The sequence below is a fragment of the Heliconius melpomene genome, chromosome 13 (genome assembly GCF_056956725.1).
Source record: "Heliconius melpomene rosina isolate 202511_hmr_F chromosome 13, ASM5695672v1, whole genome shotgun sequence".
Taxonomy (NCBI): Eukaryota; Metazoa; Arthropoda; class Insecta; order Lepidoptera; family Nymphalidae; genus Heliconius; species Heliconius melpomene.
In genome coordinates, this window is record NC_140401.1 from 9,895,239 (window position 1) to 9,907,565 (window position 12,327).

Genomic DNA, 12,327 nt, shown 5'->3' on the forward strand with positions numbered 1-12,327 from the left:
AGGTAATAAATAAAAAGAAAGCAATGATATCTGGAGAGTCGAATACTATAGTAGATTTAAATGGAGGTAAAGTTATTGTTTTTTTTTTGTCACACATTATTTTTTATATATTATTTGAATACAAAAGATTGAAATGATTATGACAAAAACCCGATACAAATATTTTGTTAGATATTTATATTTGTTAGATATTTGTGTTTGTTATTATCATAAAAACAAAAGTATTAGTTTTTAAAAGAGATGAAGACAGTACGGAATGCAAGGTCAGTAAGAATGAAGTGGTATATTTGGGAAATATGTAAACTGTATGTTATTACTATCAATATTGTCTATAAAAAAAACTACTAATACTTTATAAGAAAAATTTCAGCTGAATTTTCAAGTGTAACTATGGAATGCTTCCTCGAGGCAATGATAAAAAATTCAAATGACGATGGAAAAAACTATACACTTAAGGAACTTCGAGAAGAAGTACTTACACTAGCAATAGCCGGCAGTGACACTTCCGCGACAGCAACTTGTTTTGCGATTACTTTATTGGCACATCATCCCGATATACAAGACAAAGTCTATCAAGAGTAAGTATCAATTTTCGTAACATTAACATCTCATTGCACGATCTAAGCACGAGGAGCTATCAGTTACATCATTAAAAGTATTAGTAATATGGAATAATGATGACATTTTCTTGAGGTCAGTCATGGCCCAGATGAACAAGTGTGCGACTGTACACGTTGTGAGTTCGAATTCCACTCAAGGAAATAAAATATTTATTATTGGAACGAAGTTCCTTACGGCAGGCTTGGAAGGGATAATGATTTCGCTGCGTGACCGAACTGAAAAAAATGTGATAGTACAACCGTAAGAAAAACGCGTGGAATAAAACCGTTATTGAGACGTGCGCAGGCGCGACAGCAACGCGCCATCTATTGAATCCTTACCTAATTCCATACAGTCAACAGACACACGCCATCTGTTTGGAATCGTTTGAAGCACTATGTTATTGATTACAAATAATATGAAATAAAATAATAATATTGCGATTTTTTTGCAATTTGTGTCGATTCTACATTAGCCGAAGGAACTTCATTCCTACCTGGTGTCCCACGACACCACATTATATATTTTCATTTGCTCGCACTGGCAAAGCGCGGCCGAGGCGTTGATTTTTGCCTCTAGAATTTGGCAGAAAGTGGGGAACGGAAGGATTGTCATGGGAACGAAGTGTCTTAATTAATTAACTAAAAAAAGATAATAAATCTTCATCCAGTAAATGAGTTATACTTTATTGTACCGTTTTACCTATATGAAACACACATATTTTCTATTTGTCTCTCACCGTCTATTTATAAAATCGCTTACCTATGCTACATTATTCAAATTTTAGATTATTAAAAGTACTAAAAGAAGATAAACCATTAGAAATAGGAGATGTGCAAAAATTAAAATATTTAGATGCAGTTGTAAAAGAGACACTGCGACTGTATCCACCTGTACCTGTCATTAATAGATACTTAAAACAAGAAATTCAATTACGTAAGTGAACTTTGAACAAACAAACTTATTGGGAGCATTTATCAATGTAATAGTTTGTTTGTAGTGTTTATTTTTTTTTGTCTGTTTATTCACAATAATTTCAGAAATCACAACCATTTCAACATTTAAGATTCAATGTAAATTAATTACATTGAATCCTAAATCTTTACCAATTTTATAGTTCCAGGTTTACTTTTGGAACAAAATGAAACCGTTGTGATTAATGTTTGGGGATTACATCACAATCCTAATTATTGGGGTTCAGATGTGGAAGAGTTCAACCCTGACAGATTTATATCAAGACCACCACCTGTTGCCGGTTCATATTTACCGTTCAGTAACGGGCCACGAAATTGTATTGGTTAGCATAAAATTCATTTCTTATAAAGTGAAAAAAAAAACAAAATACAAAATGTAGACACAATCATGTCGTTAGCAGTTAATTTTATGGTATCGGTTTTTCGTGACGATGTGCGCGCGCATCCTAAAGATTCACCCTCGTCATTTTTCCCTAACCCGACAATAATTAAATAATAATATTATAACTTCAATATAAAGAATAGTACCTCTAACTTCAATATTGAAAAACTTATCATTAAATTATCATTAGTATCTACTTATCTTTATATTCTTTTTCTAAGTAATACATTAATCAGTAAATATATACTTATTTGTACATATCTTTTATATATTTTTTACTAAGTAATACATTAATCAGTAAATATATACTTATTTGTACATATCTTTTATATAATTTTTACTAAGTAATACATTAATCAATAATAATAATACTACCCTAGCAACCGTCAAACAAACATGTCAGGAAAAATTTTCACTGTTGATATAAATTAATAAATAATTTAGAAAAAGTACAAAACCATAAGAAAATTGGATACAAAAATATGATCTGGATTACTAGAATTAAAACAAATATTGGTAAAAGATGGCACAAGAGTAAAAAATAGTGACGGATGCCAGGAGGACAAGTGCACTCCCAACACCACGGGCGGAGATGTTGCCCTTCGAATTCGCAACCGTCGTCTTCTGACGACGACTATCGCACTGCGCCTTCGACTGCGGGTTCGGAGGAAGGAATGTCAGAGTCGGAAGGGCCGGCTTTAAGACCACGCCGGCGCGCCGACATCCCACCATCGGAGGGTTTGGAGCCAGGAGTGTCGAGGATGCTCACCAAGGCTCCCGCTACCGGTGGTAAAGTGCCTCGCATGAGATGGTCTCAACAGCTGAATGAGAGTGTCATGCGTGCGTACTATAGGGCAACAGAGGGGGGAACTAACCTCACTGCGTATCGTTCAAGGTTACTGTCTATGTTTCAGGAGCTTGAACCAACAGCGACCGTTACTGCACAGCGACTGTCGGACAGGGTGCGGATCATTCAGCGACGTCATCTGCTGGATGAATCCGTACTGGAAAGGCTACGCTTGAGCTTTCAGCAGGTCAATACTACCAACAACAACAGTTGCGACATCCGGTCACAGTTCCAGCACGCCAACATTGAGTCGCAAGGTAATATTGAGTTGTCTGTGAGTGCCCAGGATGATGAGCGATTGAGGAGAAGCTTGAAAGATGCTATTTTGGAATATGGTTCCATTCCGGTAAATCTCAGACCAAAATTGCCTCGTTTGCCTATGCATAGACGTAACATAGCACTAGTGAGGATTCTAGATCAACATTTGCCAAGTCATTTTAACAACTGTAACGATCTTACTGATACGCATTCATTGTTGTATTGTGGTGCTGTAGCTGTATGTCGTGTTGCTGGTGTACAGTTCCCAAATAAAGGGGGTACCAAGGCTTCAAAGCATACGGTGCCGGCATGGCAGTACGACACTGAAAAGCGTATCAATCTGACTAGAATCCTCATTGGCAAGCTAATAAGTTTCAAGTCGGGTAATCGTCGACCGAGGGTCATGCGGTTTGTGGCGGAAGCATTTGCTGGAACAAATTTAAAGCCCAGTGAGTATATGGCTAACGTCACAAACCGTATTGACTTTCTGAAACAGAAACTCTATGCATTGGCAAAACGCATTAGAAGATATAGAGAACGATGGGATCGATACAATCAGAATAGTGCCTTTCAAAAGAACCAACGGAGTGTATACAGGAAATGGGAACGTTCTGGGGATAGTGTGGTTAATTGCGAGATCCCGAATCCAGATGCTAGTGCTGGTTTTTGGCGTAGTATATGGTCGGCTCCTGTTGAACACACTGAGGGTGAATGGTTTTGTGATATTGTGAAAAATTGCGAAAATATTATACCAATGCCATCAATAAAAATAAGCGAAATTGACGTGAGGTGTGCTATTCGTTATGCTAGTAATTGGAAATGTCCCGGGCTAGATGGGTTGCATAATTTCTGGCTGAAGTGGTTTCGCAGTTCACATTCCGTTTTCGCAACACAATTCCAGGATGCCCTTGACTCTGGATCGTTACCAACATTTCTGACAACAGGTGTGACATTCCTGTCATACAAATCCGGATGTACCACGGAGCCTAAAAACTATCGCCCAATAACATGCTTACCTACCATCTATAAGCTCCTTACATCTATTCTGAATAGAAAAATCACAAGACATATTGTTCGTAACAAAATTTTGGCACCGATTCAGAATGGATGTAAGGCTGGTGGCCGTGGTACAAAGGAACTTCTTCTCATTGACACAACTATAAGCCAACAGGTAAGGCGGAACAGGAAAAATCTCACTACTGCTTGGATAGACTATAAGAAGGCATATGATTCAGTGCCACATACTTGGCTCTTGAAGGTCTTGGAGTTATATAAGATTGATATTACTTTGAGATCATTTTTGGAGGCTTGTATGGGACAATGGGTCACTGTCCTTCGTCATCTAGGGGAGTGTGATATTCCTGCAACGTCTGAACCGATAAGGATAAAGAGGGGTATATTTCAGGGTGACAGTCTGAGTCCTTTATGGTTTTGCCTAGCTCTGAATCCTCTTAGCACTTTGTTAGAGGATTCAGGTTTAGGCTTTCGTCTTCGCCGGGGGGGTAAGGTCATATCTCACTTGCTGTACATGGATGATCTGAAATTATTTGCGTCAAAACGTTCTGATCTTATGCGGCTACTAAAGGTAACTCAAACCTTTAGTAGTGATATAGGAATGGAATTTGGCGTCGATAAATGTGCTAGCATGCATGTAGTGCGGGGGAGTGTGATCAGATCTGATAATATTTGCATTTCAGATTCTGTTTCCTTCAGAACTCTTGGTGAAGGTGAGACTTATAAATATCTTGGAATGTCTGAAGCATTGGGTATTGATGAGCGGAGCATAAAGCAATTGGTGAAGGAGCGTTTCTTTAGCCGCCTGAAAAAAGTGCTTGGCAGCCTTTTATCTGGTGGCAACAAGGTGAGTGCTTTCAACGGTTGGGTTATGCCGCTTTTAGCCTATACTTTTGGCATTGTAAGATGGACACAGACTGAGTTAGACTCCGTAGATCGCCAAATACGTAAATTGTTGACGACATACCGAATGCACCATCCGCGTTCGTCTGTAATGAGACTGTATATCTCGCGTAAGTGTGGAGGTCGTGGCTTTTTGAATGTCAAGAACCTCCATAACCACGAGGTATGCAGTCTTAGAGAATATTTTCTCAAGATTGACGTGGATATGCACAAGGATGTGGTAACAGTTGACAAAGGCCTTACTCCTCTTTCCTTGGGCAAAGAGAACTGGCGTCGGCCTGTAGTACTTACTACTTCTGATCGCATGGCTGTATGGAAGAGCACGGAGCTGCATGGTAGATTCCATAGAGCCCTAGTGGGCCAGGACGTGGATACTGTTTCATCATTATCTTGGTTACAGTTCGGGGATCTTTTCGGAGAAACTGAAGGTTTTGTCTGTGCAATTATGGACGAAGTTATCAAGACACGGAATTACCAGAGACATATTATGAAAGATGGCACTATCGACATCTGCCGGGCGTGTCATCGACCTGGGGAGTCCCTCAGACATATTGTCTCTGGTTGTTCTCATCTTGCTAATGGCGAGTATTTGCATAGACACAATCAAGTAGCCAAGATAATACACCAGCAACTTGCTCTTCAATATGGCCTTGTAGAATTGGAGGTGCCTTACTACAGGTACAATCCCATGTCTGTTCTTGAAAATAGCTGTGCTTTGCTCTACTGGGATCGGTCTATTATTACTGACAGGTATATTGTTACCAATAGACCTGATATAGTACTAGTAGACCGAGCGGCGCGCCGCGCAGTGATTGTTGACGTTACTATCCCACATGATGAAAATCTCGTGAAGGCCGAAAAAGAAAAACAATCTAAATATTTGGACCTAGCCCATGAGATTACCGCCATGTGGGATGTCAATGCGACTATCATTGTGCCGATAGTGGTTTCGGTTAACGGTTTAATAGCGAAAAGCCTCGACCAACACCTTAAGAGACTATCGCTTAGCTGTTGGATCAAGAACCGGATACAGAAGGCAGTAATACTTGAGACGGCACGTATTGTGCGAAGGTTCCTCTCTCTGGAGCCCTAGCCACCGATGGCTTGGACCCTTGTCCCGCCCTCGGAAGTGTGGTTTTTTATATTTTTAAATGTATCTTTTTTATAATAATTTATATTTAAAAATGTAAAATTGATTCGCTTATTTAATAAAAGTATATTCTGTGTATAATACTTAATTTTTTCGTAATCTTTCTACGATGAGTGACTGACTGGCCTACAAGAACAGCATTATTATTTTGTCTTGTCGTGCTCTTTTCAGGCTACCAATACGCAATGTTATCGATGAAGACGACTATTGCTGTGCTGTTGAGACATTACCGTATAAAACCAGCAACAAGTTTTAGTTACGGAAAAAATAATCCTCTTCGTGTCACCTTTGATGTCATGCTAAGACATGTAGATGATTTTGAAATTCAAATTGAACGTCGTTGAAGTTAATAATAAACATAGTAATTAATACTGTATTTTCTTTTTCATATATTATATATGTACTTTAACAACATGCTAAATAATAAAATAAAAAAATAGACATTTGGTCGCACTTTTGGACTACTTAGACGACCCGAAATAAGTCCCGGCTGTTAATTCTAATGAACTATTCTATTTGTTTTTTCTTTTTAGTTTTATGGTGCTAAGAGGAACGATGATGAATGAGTATGATTTCTCTGCGTCCAGATAAATATAGAAGTCACGTGAAGAAAATATTAATAATAAGTATAGTTTATAGAATTATAGGCAATTTAGCTTCATTTATGATTTTAACATTTTTATTTTGATTTTAACTCGTCATTAAGGCTGTTGTATTCCCATTCGGAGGAATGAGTTATTCTGATATGCCCGATTTGGTAACATCTCATACACTCAATTTCTCAATATTAGGTAGTAGGTGGCGCAGGGAGGGTGTTGACTGGTTCCGTCGTCCTATTTTATGCAATATGTGGCGTCCAGTTAAAATAAAAACGATTTATTTCCTCGCTGGTCTGATCACCCTATAAGGGACACCACATTCATGGTGTTAAAACAGTGTATTATTATCTTTGGACTCGGACACGTAAACAACAACTAAACTAAAACAACTCCTGATACTATTAATTATTTATTTAACATACAATTGTTTATTTTTATTTAATGTGAGAATTATTTTTAGATGTAATATATTCAAATGTGTTGTGACTTTACTAAACAATAGATATATTCTATTTTTTACGAGATACACCAAAGGTAAATAAAAGCTTATAAGTATATATATTTACATGTATGTACGTCTATATTTCACGTTAATATTAACCTTTAAATTCAACTTCAGGGCTCAGCTCAGGGCTTCCAGAGATTAGCCCGGACAAACATACAGACAACAATTTTAAAATTGTTTATGTTTTAGTATAACTAAATGCTTACTTACTTTAACATGCTATTTTGAAATCACAGACAGATACTTCAACTTACTTTTAATTGATAAATTTTTTATCCGACTCTGTAAGAAAAAAAGGTTATCAATTCGTCTGTATTTTTTGTTATTTCATGTTTAGGAAAATACCAAACCCTCCTAGAAACAACAATAGACTGCTTTATATTAAATACTAGCGGCCCGTCCGCGGCTTCGCCTGCGTGAACTACTTTATTATTAATTTCTGTCTCTATGAGTACCTACGTCCTGCAAGTGACGTCTATGCAAAATTTGAGACTCCTAGCATTTGTAGTAACGAAGTTTCATACAAACTTTCGACCCCAAAAACAACCCCTTAGAAGTCGAATATTGCAAATTCCCGTCTTAGCGAGCACCTACGTCCTATAAATAACTCCTATGCAAAATTTGAGATTTCTAGCACATGTAGTTTCTGAGATTTCGTGATGAGTGAGTGACCTTTCGATTTTATATATATAGAAGATTAAAAAAGTCATGTATGATGATATTTGTAATCTATATATATATAAATTATAAGCAAAAAATCATTTTTAGAAAAAGCTTTTATTTAAATGCTTTAAAACGAAGAAAATAAAATTTGTCTTTTAAATTTTAACTATCAACTCATACCCTCATTGTACACAATTTATATGATCATAAAAGCTTGTCGCGCGATTTACTTGTGTAAATTAACTAGTACTAATTTAATTATGTAAAATCTGCTATGTTTCAATTTTTAAAGTTTCAATTTAGTTAAATATTGATTAACGCGACAAGCTTAATTTGAAATTTAGATTTTTAAAAGTATTTAATTGAATACGTGTTTCATGATTTTCTAGAATTCACCCCTAAATAAGCAAGCGAAGCTGCGCGCGTCCGCTAGTATATTATTATAGTAGGTACGAGAAAACGTTATAATTAATTACTTTATTTACAATATTTTATTTATAAACCTTCTTTCTTGGCTAAGGAATGTTTAAGAAGACCGGGGAAGAACCCACATTTATAATAATACTAGCGACCCTCTTGCGGCTTCGCCCGCTTTTACTACTGGATTATTCATATAATGTATGTTTGCAAAGCACTTAAGATAATGTGAAAATTAATTAAACCCTAAAGCAACCCGCACTTTCGTAGTTTCAATAATGATTTTCCAATTGTTTTACACAGCAAGGATTTTTTTAGTAGGTACCGTAATTTTAAATCTGTGCTACTAATCTTTTCAAGTACTTATGAAAATATATTTAAATGACTATTTTTAAACGGAAGAAATTATAAACAAAAACCTACCTACTAATAACTACTACAAAAAATATGAAACCAAATATATCGCGCTGAAATAATACATTCAACTCCAATTATCCAATACGTGCAAACGCATCTAAATCTTCGTTGCTATAAAGGCAGGCGGGCGTGGCGGACGCATGGCGAGTGGCGAGCCGTTTCGCAGCAAGGATTTTTTGATATTGTAACAACTTCTAAAGTACTTATTAAAATGTTTTGAAGTGTCAGTTTTGATCTACATTAAATGGCCAACGTAACTAATATACTTATTTATATACTAATAGTAAGGGATAAGTAATACTTGAGTCGATACAGCTAAAGTGTCAACGGCGTGATGTGTCAACAATTAAATGCGTTTTTCTCTAAAACTATTCGCAATTTCGAAATAGTGTAAAAAGCAAATTTTATCTTCGTTTAACGTAGAAAATTAATAAAGTATTTTAAAGAATAAGGATTAATACCATTATGGAAAAATATCCCTCACAATAAAAAATATATTGAAATTACTATTTTTAGACAGAAATATGATCACTGCACGTTATTCTTAAAAGATATGAATATGCTCTCGCGGACTTTTTTGTAGATCTTATTAAGAGGAACAATACTCCAGTACATTATTTTCATGTAGTACTTACCATTAGAGCAGCGCATTCGCGAAAGTGTCTCAACGGGTAGGACTTTATACACATTTATCGTATTTATGTTAATTTACATAAGAATGTACAAATAATAAACTATATATAAACCTTCTACGAAAAACACTCGACTTAATGGTGAAGACCACATTAAAATCCGTTGGGTGGTTTAGAAGAAGAAGAGTTAGAAACAACAGACAGACACGAAAAGCGACTTTGTTTTATAAGATATAGGATAGGATAGGATTATAAAGCAGAAGAGTATGTTTGGTTAAACATGCTAATCTCAAGAACTACAAGTTCGATGGAAAAAAATCTTTTATGTCAGATAGTCCATTAATCGGTCAAAATTATTAAAGAAGGGGGATATTGGAGTGCGTCATACCCTGTTTCGTTTTTTGAATTTTTTTCGTTTAGAAAAAGGATACAAAGGCTCGACTCTAACCTCCAGACGCAATACATAACTATTGGTTATTTCTATTTCACTCGGGCGAAGCCTAAGGTAAAGTTTTCTGTAGTAATTATAAATATTTCCTTCAAAATAAATTCGAATCCAACAGTTATAGTTCGTTCCGGTAAATGCCGATCGTGTCATAGAGTTATTCCTTATATGAAAAATCAATATTAATTTTAAGCATTTAAACATCAGTAACATCCTGTCAAACGTTTGCTTTCTCGAGTAAATTTTTGAAAATAAATATTGTTCCTTAAATCGAAATATTACCTAAGTTACCTAAATATTGAAAAAAGGATTTCTCAAGAACAACTACAATCGTATTTAATTAAGTTTGGATATAGCGGGTAGGCAGAAAGAACTTAGTGTTCAGACACTCGCTTTTCCGAACTCGAGAGATTGCATGATGACAGGTGAAACTTTACGCCGAATTTTGGATTGAACCTACAACCATCGCGTTTACAAGAATTATCCAAGGTACCTGAACTTGCCTTTTTTCTACACTTGTGAATTAACAAATCTTTTTCTTGAGAAACAAAATCATTAATTTTGAAACAAAATCCTAAATATTCATACAAAAATATGATAATATTTGTGTGAAACAATAATAATATACGATATATTCACACGTGAATATAACAAAAAAATTGTACAAAATTAAGCAAAAAGATGGCGGAAAATCATGTAGCTGAGTTGTTTACGAGAGACAATGGTACGACTTTGACCTTCCACCTCTGATGTAATAGTATGTTATTTTTCCTATATAATAATAGCTTTTAAATTTATTTAAACTTGCAAAGGTACTTTATTAAAGAGTAGTGCTTATATAGACCATCGTATTGACTGTAGACGCGAAGGTTGTGGGTTCGATCCCTTAGAGGATTTTATTCCACCGCTCTGTTAAACGAAACGCGGCGTTTAGTTACGCACCTCGATACGCATTATCTTGAATTCGAGCGGGAAGTACAGAACGGAATATGTCGACTGTAGATTATCTCTGCCTGTTCTGCTTAAAAATAACTTTGTTTAAGTAAGCCTATAACTATGGATTTATTTGAATTTCGCCACCGGATGGAATTTTGTAATCTGCGTTACAAAAAAAGTAAGTATCTACATATAAATCATATAATATACATGAGTAATTACAACGACATTGGTTCAAAGCAGGTATTAAATCGAGATTTACCAACTTGACGGACGAGTTCGATAAAATAAAAAAATACATATTTAACTTTATGACAATTTGTAATATCTATAAATAGGAAACTTAAGTTATTTTTGTTCCATTTTTCGCTTATTGCAAATTTATGTATTACTGAAGTCGTCGTGACGCAGTTACAGTGTATGTCACTAGGCGATGGTGGTTCTTCTTCTATTTCTTCCACTTCGATCCTTTATGATTTTATTACAAGTTTAGATATAGATATAGATGATGTATGTCACTTGAGATAACACGTGACTATTGGAATGTCAGTATAATCGCTTTATACATTTATGTAAAATATTTAATTAAAAGTAATATCTAAATACCATCATAGCAAAAAAAATAGTTGGAATACACCAAATACAGATTAAATTTTAACTCATATGAACATTTTTATAATACGTAACGTTCATATATATACGTATAATGGAAAATCCTGTTTTTTTCTCGTTCCCGTAGGAATTTAAAGTTTTAACGTCTAAGGGGGATCCCTTAGACGTTAAAACTTTTCCGTTACTGACTAGCTGACAGACATCGCACAGGAGAAACTACGAGACTAAAATATTGAAATTTAACGTCTAAGGGGGGATCCCCTTGTTTCTCCTTTGCGATGTCTGTCAGCTAGTCAGTAACGGAAAAGTTTTATATACCTATGTATGGATATATTTCTATTTCTCTCTCTATCTCTCTTTTCAAACTTAACACAACATTAAGTTCCGCCAGTAAGCAACTTGGCAACAGAACAAATTATATTAGTTTATCTATATACTAGCGACCCTATTGCGGCTTCGCCCCCTTTTACTACTGGATTATTCATATAATGTATGTTTGCAAAGCACTTAAGATAATGTAAAAATTAATTAAACCCTAATGCAACCCGCATTTTCGTAGTTTCAATAAGGATTTTCCAATTGTTTTACACAGCAACGATTTTTTAGTAGGTACCGTAATTTTAAATCTGTGCTACTAATCTTTTCAAGTAGTTATTAAAATATATTTAAATTAAATAATTTAATTATAAATTAATTAAATAATTTAATTTAAGGGTTTTTTTGGATATTGGAATCTTCTCTTATAGGAATCGATTCAAATAACGTTAGGTTTCTGAAATATATTTTTGTTTTGTGTGAAAATGTATGTCATTAATATGCTACGCTGACATACAATCATAGAAGACATTTTCATGATTCTCACGACTTAAACATGATTATAATGCAAAAAATTCAATTAAGACTATAAATTGTGTAGTAACCTTAAAGCTTATCATTTTTATGAAAGATTAGTTGACGTGAGCACAATTCCAAT

General features: G+C 35.2%; 1 protein-coding gene across 1 annotated transcript; it reads left to right on the forward strand.

Moving 5' to 3' along the window:
- Positions 1-8: 8 nt before the first annotated feature.
- Positions 9-6,491, forward strand: LOC146532891 (putative cytochrome P450 4d14). Its single transcript, XM_085196652.1, has 5 exons — positions 9-66; positions 371-578; positions 1,388-1,536; positions 1,718-1,897; positions 6,300-6,491. Exons 1-5 carry the CDS (start codon positions 24-26, stop codon positions 6,470-6,472), a joined length of 753 nt encoding a protein of 250 aa, XP_085052778.1. The 5' UTR covers positions 9-23; the 3' UTR covers positions 6,473-6,491.
- Positions 6,492-12,327: the final 5,836 nt, after the last annotated feature.

Coding starts and splice junctions, on each gene's coding strand:
- LOC146532891 (XM_085196652.1), top strand. CDS start 24: ATGATATCTGGAGAGTCGAATACTATAGTAGATTTAAATGGAG. Junction 579..1,387: donor CAAGACAAAGTCTATCAAGA/GTAAGTATCAAT, acceptor TTCAAATTTTAG/ATTATTAAAAGTACTAAAAG. Junction 1,898..6,299: donor CGGGCCACGAAATTGTATTG/GTTAGCATAAAA, acceptor TGCTCTTTTCAG/GCTACCAATACGCAATGTTA.